We start from the raw sequence: 8,865 nt of genomic DNA, 5'->3' as shown, positions 1-8,865 counted from the left end.
CGGTACTGACAAAATACTTGTAGCATTTGAAAAAATAATGTTTTAAAGACATTTTTAATGTTTCTAATGTAGGAAGCATTTCCAAAGTGACAGCCCCTTCCATTCTGATAGGCTCTGGCTCCTGAGCCCCGCCCTCTCTCTAGCAGTGCACCAATTGTATCTAGTAACTGCCCAGTCAATCAGATTCTAGGAACTACATTGCCCAAAATGCTGTGCAAGAACTGAATTAAATAGCCCGAGCAAGCGATCGATTACAGGAGAACAGATTGATCTGCAGCTTAGCGAATCACTTGTCAGTGTGCAGATTGCATTGATGCTCATATTGAACGGGGAAAAAAAAAAAATATATATATATATTTTTTAAAAACGTCAGCTTGAACACAGTGTTAAAACTAGCTGTGGGCTGCCCATGGCTCCCTGGGCTACTAAAGAGTGTCTACAGTGGGCATTATATACATAAGCAAGATAGGCCTTAGCTGCCGTAAAAAAAAAACCTCATCATAGCTTTACAGCTGGCATCGTGACTAGGTCGATAAATGAAATTGTAGTTAAGCACTGATAACGCAAATTTGTTTTCCATTTATCAGCCGTTTGTGAAACTAGGTCTTTGTTTCACTTATTACTTCAATTAAACCCGTACATGCTCACCTGCTTCACACCAAGAAGAGGCCACAACTGACCAATGATTCCCAATAGTGCAGACTGTTGCTCTTTATCCAGTGTTTCCGCAGCAGAATTACACACAGCAAGCAGTGCAGAGAGCGACGCATTCTACCAATAGAACAAGCAGGAAAGGGTGATATTCAAAGAGGACTGACTCCAATGACTAGTGAGGACAGGAAGTACTTTACGGAAAGGGTGGTGGATATGTGGACTAGCCTCCCAACAGAGGTGGTAGGGGGTAATACAGAAAGGGAATTGTAACATTGACAGGAGACGATCCTAAATATGAAAGAAAACAAAAGGGTCAAATAGGGTCTGAGGATTTACACTAGATAGGAAAATGTGGTCTTATTTGCCGCCCAATTGTACGAGTTATAAATAAGAACATTAAAAAAATTAAATTGCAGGCACCGACACATGCTTGAACCCTTCTGCAACTCATTATTTATCTTTTATAGGAGGCTTAAATATACTAAATGCCATACATGCTTTTCCCTATGGATTGTACCCACTACGTGAGAGAACAGGCCCTATAGACCGGGAGTGGCCAACTTCAGTCCTCAAGGACCACCAGTTTTAAGGCTATCCCTAATACCTGGCCTGCCGGTGGCCCTAGAAGACTGCAGTTGACCAATGCGTCAAAATGTATATAACCACTTAACAGAGTCATAATACGGACCTAAAAGAGTGGAGGCCACAGAGATGTAGGCATGTGTTTTTCTGTGTGATTGTACTGTATGTCCTGGACTGTGGATCTGTTGCATTCACTACAGATATACCATGGAAAGATGGGACATGTCCACGGTTCTCCTGGAAACATGACGAACAACTTGTAACTTACCAGCTGCTCCAGGTCACCGAGCGTGCACCTGCCGGTCAGCCAGTCCCTGCTCTGGGAGATGCCTGCAGTAAGGAGGTCATTCTTCACTTGTGCTTTCAGATCGCTTGGCAGCGCTGAGAGAGACATGTGCTGCCACAGCTTCAAGTTTTCTGCTTCCAGAGGAGGAAACGCCTTGATAAATTCTGCCTACAAAAGAGGGTAAAACACTTCCCCTGAGCTGCAGTGTCTTTGTGATCCATAAATAAACATGCACGTGAAATAACACGCCCGCTAGTCTTCACTTAGGCTATTTCACTTTGCGGAAATAGCACCGTTTAGTCAATAAGGACCTCGGCATCAATTCTTACTCACCAGGGAGATGGGGTACAGGATAACATTGTCACGAAGAAATGCTTCTATAAAACAGAATTCTAGGTTTCTTCCATCAAAATGATTCTTTTATAAAGATACAAGCTTTCCTGCACATTGGTGACAGAGACTAAATACTGGCCCACCCCTCTCCTTACACTGGGAACTAATGATTAGTGCAGAACAGGAGTTAGGAGGAGCTACGATCAACACCAGCAACATCTCCACTCCCACTGGGAAGAGAGGGAGGAGCAGGCTGCTGAGGTGGCCGGCGATTGGGTTATATTAGTTTAGGTTATAAGTAACACTACTATGTTATAATTAATAATAATAATTTATATTTTCTTGAATAGCGTCGACAGTGTTCGCAGCACAGTACATAGGATTTTTATAGCCAAAGTCCCTGCCCCGTAGAGCTTACAATCTGTGTTTTTTGGTGCCTGAGGCACAGGGAGATAAAGTGACTTGGTCACAAGGAGCCGACAAGCTCCTCTGCTTTAAGAACTGAGCCGCTCCTTCAGCCCACGTTGGATGCTCTATGGCTAGATCTGTACAGCACAAATTTAAAAGAAGTAACTTATTCTCCTTTTGGAAAGTTTGGGGACTTATATCGAACTTCCAAATGAGCTCGGATGACGTTTGTACAACAGGATGGTCCCAAGCAGAAAGAAACCTAAGTTTGTAGTCGGTATGTAAGCTTCATTTAAATCAGTAATGCAATGAGCATTGGGACAGAGGGGTTGTGTCTGGAGATGAAGTGTTAGTTTTAGCTCCCAGTTCCTGAAATTCTTACCAGTATTTCTGCTCTCTCCTGGGAAGTCAAAGTCAAAACCCGCAGGCCAATAGGAAGCCACGACGACATAGTTTGCAGCTTCCTATTGGATGGCCATTTAAATGCCCTGAGGAAACACCAGTAACTAAACCAGACAGCATCTCTGGAACCTGGGAGGTCCCTAGGCAAAAAAATCAAGCGGTTCAACTTCAGAGGACCTTGCCCTGATTTAAATACTGTAAAAAAATGGGTTTGCGGAGAGATGTTGCCTTGGTCTACAAAGGTAAACATATCTATATACCTGATGATCAGCAGCCATCAAGAAGAGCAGGCGTCGGAGGAGCACAGATAGGTGAGACAGCTGGTAAGAGTCACCGGGACACGACTTAACCTGCACACAAACCAACAGTCTTAGATTAAGCATCAGAAGTAAAATATTGTACTGCAACATTAACTGTTTTGCTGCCGGAGGTACTAGCCCCACATTACAGAGCGTCACACTCAAACACGGCAACACTATCAGCATTACAACACTGCTTTTTGCAAGTTCTACAATAATTAACAATTATAATTTCACAATAAAGAACAATTTTCAAATAGTTAACTTTCAGAATTTTAGCAAAAAATGTAATTATATAATTATTGCACTTTACATAAGTAGGATCCCAACTAATAGCAAATGGTTAAAAAAGAAGTTCCAAACCCGAATGTCCAATTCAATAGGAATAATAGTACTCACAATCACCCACTTCCTACACTGGAGGAGACGTGCTACTACTGAAGTAGGAATCCAGAGTTGAAATGAAGAGTAGCGCACAGCCAAAAAACGAAGACCGGTCCATATAATGCAAAAAGAATTTAATGAAAAGACAATAGCAGAGAGGAAAAACCTCCTACGCGTTTCGTACCATAGTGGACATTCCGGGATAAAGTACTACGGTACGCAACGCGTAGGAGGTTTTTATCTATGCATGGGGAGCGCAAACTTCCTGCTGCGCCTCCTTGTCGCCCTGCTCCGGAGCTCACGCCCCTCCCCCCCTACCTGGCAGCTGCGTCAAATGACGCTCCTGGGTCACGTGGCGTCATTTGATGCCACGTTGCCATGGAGACGCATCACAGTGTCTGAATCCCGGTAAGTTTTATTGTTGCAGAGGCCTCACCCGATCCCCCGGCATTTAATTTAAATACCTGGGGCTAGAGCGCGGAACCTCTGCAACGGCCCACGCCCCCCCAGAGAAATCTCCCGCCCCCCTGGGGGTGTGCCCCCGAGTTTGCGCCCTCCTGCTCTATGCTATTGTGTTTTCATTAAATTCTTTTTGCATTATATGGACCCTTCTTCGTTTTTTGGCTTCGCGCAACTCTTCATTTCAACTCTGCAGACAGGGATTCCCTGAACCAGGAGCACCAGTGATTATAAGTATACTTTCCTTTTTGAAGTGAAACTTCTTTGCTTGCACCTACAGAGTTTTGATAGGAAAAATCCCTTGTGTTGTAACAAAATTCTATGACGAAAGTGATGTCACTGCTGGCAGAAGAGTCCATCAGCGACGTCAGAGGAGAGAAAAAAAAGGAAAGAAAGAGAGAGAGAGAGAGAGAGAAAAGAAAGAGAGAGACACACACACACAGGAGAGGGACACACAAAATCCGGCCACCATGTCCGCAGCTCCACCCCCGGACTGACACACACACATCCCCGGACTGACACACCCACCCACCCTCCCAGACTGACAGACCGCAACCCCCCGGACTGACACACCCACCACCCTGGAATTCACAGTTACTACAAATATAGAAGTGCAAATAGTTAAAACACACATTCTAAGTCAAACTTCTTTGTGTTTTGGCACTGACATCGTGTTTTGATTTTTAATTTCAAACATCACCATCACAAATACAATTTCTGTGACAAAAGAAAGAAGTTTCAGTTAAAATGCGCGTGCTCGGCGCGCACACACACACACACACACACACACACACACACACACACACACACACACACTTGTTTGGATGTGCAGCAATATCTCGTTTATAAAAAAGAAAGACTCACCACATGTGCCACAATCTGAATGTGATGAGCACAGAGCTCAGCCGTTCCGTATCTAGGGAAAAGAGGAGGCATTATTATAATAAACAGCATTGTTTCAATTTCTTAGTACCGCACTGTATGTTTATAACAAATCCATATCACCTAATGTATAAGTAGTACAGCACATGCTCCAAGCAGAAGTCTCTCAGGGGTTGATGACCTGAGCAGGCTCTTACCTGGCAAGGAAACACCATACGTCCATAGCCAGGAGAGAGGTCATCATACTGTAACTTAGAACAGCATCCAGCAGAGAGCGCTCCTGAGACAGACACAGAATGGTGGACACTGTATAAGTCACAAAAATACGTTTCCAAAGATGTAAAAACAAAAGTCTAATACTAGAAATACCCGCGTTTAAAAAAAAGTTAAGAAATAATACCAATACATCATTACATTTATTTGTGAATCGTGCTGGAACCAAAAGGAATGATGGAAACAGCAGACCAAATGATATCCTCACCTCTCATCCTAATTGTGACCCCAGCTGAAAGTTCTATTAGATGTATTGGTAGTGGAGGTTTCTAAAGTCATGAAGCTGTGCACCCTATCATTTCATCAACAAAAGAACTCTCCCGTTGGTCGATTAAAAGGTATCATAAGCGGTAATGAATCTAAGCGAGTGTACAATAACTTCCCATCTATGGGCAATAGTTTCCTGGCAGGTTATCGAGCCAAGAAGTTCAGTGAATCTGAATCCATCAGTCCCCGACTCACCAGCCAGGGATAGCTATGGAGAGGTGAGGGGGACATTTACTCCTTACACACAAAAGGGGTGAGATCTTAACCCCCTTTCCCTTGACGGTGAGGGGCTGACCTTCTATACATATACCATTTAAATGAAATTAAAATAGCAGTCCCTTAAGAAATAAATATGTAGGAACCATAAAATAAGTATTTAATCAGACACATCATTCCATATTTGTTAAGCATGGCTATTCCAAGAGACACCTTATAGACGAAGGTATATTGTGGAATATTACAATTTCCAAAATAATGACCATCATCCCTATTCGTTCTTTTAAAGGAAACGTCAGCCATTTCTTTTGGCCAATAAAAACACAACAGAAATATTCACACTGCAACATACTGAACAGGATAAACGGACGGGCACGAACGTGGAAAGCAAATAAACATCTATTTATGGTTATTTAGAGACTATAGTTTTAGACCACCAAAAAGCGGAACCTATCGCTCAGCTATAAGTATAGTGGATAGTGCATATGGGGAGAGGAGAATGTAATGGAGTGTTCTATAAAGTGGGATCCATAAAACGCCTCCACCTAATTTGTACTCTTTGCCACATAGATGTATATTTGGATCGTATAATAGAGTTAGAGTTAGAAATATTATAGATATGCAGTCACTATAACAGGATATACCTATAAACACAAGCACATAAGTAGACAACACAAAAACCGTGCTAAGTAAAAAAAATCCTTTAATCCAAACGGAAGATACTTCCCAGTATAAAGATGAGCTAAAACATATCTAAAATAACAGCTAGAGGGGTGGGCTGGAAGATACCCTATCGTGATTGGTATAATTGTGACATCGTGTTCTCGTAAGACAAAAAAGAAAGAAAAAGTTAGTATATGGACCCAACAGGATATTGGTATAGCTAGCAAGAATATATGTGGATACATACAATATAGAAGGTAAATAATTAGAACCGCCAAAATACAGGTATAACATATGTATGCAAGTTATACAATGCTAAATAGTATGTCATCAAATGATGTGGCGGCAGATAGATAATCTCAATATACACCCTGTAACCTATTATGTACCTCAAAGACAAATATACGTTGGTACATGTACTATCTATAAAAGAATAACCTGCCACTGTACATAGTAAGGAATGGAAAGTAGAAAGAACAGGCTGCACGGAATTTTCAAAACGAATTTATTGCCAACAAAATGACTGACGTTTCGGCCACACAAAGCAGAATGGCATTTGAGAAAGGCCAAGTGTGGCCGAAACGTCAGTCATTTTGTTGGCTGGATCATCACAGAGAATCCTGAACCAGGAGCACCGGTAGTTGTGTCCTTATATTATTTTGATGTGGTGTGCAGCATTTTCCCTATAGTAACTGGACATAGTAAATCATCGGCTGAATCACTCGGGGGGGGGGGGGGTGGGGGAGTGTACTAATTACTATACATCACACCATAAATAAATATTCCTGCCGTAATGACTAATTTACAATAACTTGTTGTAATCCCACTGATGCATAGAGATAATCTAAACATGCCTACATACATACATACATTTCCCTCTGTGTAATGACCCATGATATGTGCAGTGGAGCTATATTTATCCCACTGTATCAGTAACGGTAAAAGTGGTCTATGCAGTAGTAATGCCATAAGGCAGTCTGACCGTAACAGCACCAACACAAAGGTGCAAAGAGAAGGAAACAAACAAGTATGAAAAAGTCCAATGAACTGCAAGGTAAAGTATTGATACAAATATTCACACTGCAACATACTGAACAGGAACTAATGTGGAAAGCAAATAGACGTATATTTATAGTTATTTGGGGACTATAGTTTTAACAGCTATTAAAGCAGCAAAACAGCTCGCACTACATCTTTTTTTTTTGTATTTTAGTTATATGACTGAAGCAGGGGGTTTCCGGAACCCCATTAATTTCAACTCCGAAGGCCCCCTGCTTCCAGAGATACTTGCCTCCGTAGGGAGTGCCGGTATTTCTGGAGCCAGGGAACTTGTGCACCTAACAAAATGGCAGCTTTAATGTCCTGCCGGCCAATAGGAAGCCGCGATGTCACTCCTTGTGGCTTCCTATTGGCCAGCGTGACCGGGACATTTAAACTCCAAAGAGATACAGCAGATATGAGTTAAGCATCTCTGGAAGCAGGGGGTCCCCAGCGCTGAAATGAATGGGCTTCAATCAATGTAACAAAAAAAAGATGATGTGCCAGCTATTTTGATGCTTTGACGTCTTCCTCCAGCATTTGTGGTGATCACATGACTGCCCCCCGGCTGACAAAGGGAAGTGGAGGAGGCTCCAATTCCATTTCGATTGGGCCGCCCTAAGAAAATAAGCTTTTGCCCCGGATGTACCGGACATGTCAATGGGGTCTCTACCATGCCAGGTACATCACAAGGGCACTCTAAGGGTTACGTTAGCAAGCTGTAAGACTGAAGGCAGACTCACCAGTTCAGAGAACAGTGCCGGAGGTAGTGATACAATATAAGCACATAGGTGGACGCAGACATACTGGTAGAAAGTGACATCGGCTGGGGCCTGCCCTTTCACCATTACAGCTTGCATGTGGACAGGCAGGGATAGCTCTGGAGAGCACAACATGAAACTCTGGAACAAGGCTCTAAAAATAGACATCCTACAAACAAAAAGGTTGGTTTAACAAGGAGGCAAATAGCATTATTTATTTAAATACATTTATTTAGACAAATACTACATAAAAACAAAACATTTATTTATGTAGTATTTGTCTAGTGGTTTATAGTTCATTTTATGTCAGTGTTGCACTATGATCTTTTTCTTTATCTATTTGCATATGTTATGAGACTACAATCAAGATTCCATTGGCGATTGTTTGGACATTAAGGACTATATCACCCTCTGGTCAGCTATCGCCTTAAGGTTTATAGTTTATTTTCAGGCGCCAGTATAGTGTTTTTTGTATGTTATTGGTGTTCTAAGTCAGGTCTCCTTTACCAGGCAGCCTAGCCCTTATATATTTAAGGTATTTTTTGGTAATCACCTTAGTACTATCAGCACTTCATTGTTTAAGCATTAGCGCTTTATCACGTATATATTCTTTATTCAGACTTCTGCTGTACCACAGTGCTCATGCTCACATAATACACTGCTAGGTTATTTAGGCTGGTCTTATAGTGCCGGCGACAGCGACGTCGCGTCAAAACAAATGCATTGTCGCTGTCGCTTATAGTTGACGCGAAGGCGCGATGGAGCAACAGCGCTACCAAAATTATTGTAGCCAGTAGAATTTTATTTTTGCAGAGATGGTCTCCACAGAAAAAAAAAGCCAATCAGAGAGCTTCTATTGCATCCTTCCCTGTCTGGCCTTCAAATACTTTCTGGGCAAGCTACCCATCTACCTGAACAAGCTCCTCATCCCAACCACACGCAGCACTTATCTTCTGAG

At 42.2% G+C, this 8,865-nt stretch overlaps 1 protein-coding gene across 4 annotated transcripts in view; it reads right to left on the bottom strand.

The window, feature by feature from the left end:
* Positions 1 to 8,865, bottom strand: part of FIRRM (FIGNL1 interacting regulator of recombination and mitosis) — a 41,874-nt gene that overhangs the window by 12,086 nt on the left and 20,923 nt on the right. For all 4 annotated transcript variants that reach the window (XM_075616826.1, XM_075616829.1, XM_075616830.1 and 1 more), the window contains 6 exons: positions 7,890 to 8,076; positions 4,887 to 4,969; positions 4,672 to 4,723; positions 2,926 to 3,015; positions 1,505 to 1,690; positions 649 to 771 (listed from right to left, as the gene is read on the bottom strand). In XM_075616826.1, coding sequence (XP_075472941.1) covers positions 649 to 771; positions 1,505 to 1,690; positions 2,926 to 3,015; positions 4,672 to 4,723; positions 4,887 to 4,969; positions 7,890 to 8,076 — 721 coding nt within the window. The remainder of the gene's footprint in view (positions 1 to 648; positions 772 to 1,504; positions 1,691 to 2,925; positions 3,016 to 4,671; positions 4,724 to 4,886; positions 4,970 to 7,889; positions 8,077 to 8,865) is intronic.

This window comes from Ascaphus truei, chromosome 10 (assembly GCF_040206685.1).
Source record: "Ascaphus truei isolate aAscTru1 chromosome 10, aAscTru1.hap1, whole genome shotgun sequence".
Classification (NCBI taxonomy): Eukaryota; Metazoa; Chordata; class Amphibia; order Anura; family Ascaphidae; genus Ascaphus; species Ascaphus truei.
The sequence above is the reverse complement of the archived record's forward strand: the minus strand, read 5'-3'. Positions and strand labels throughout refer to the sequence as shown.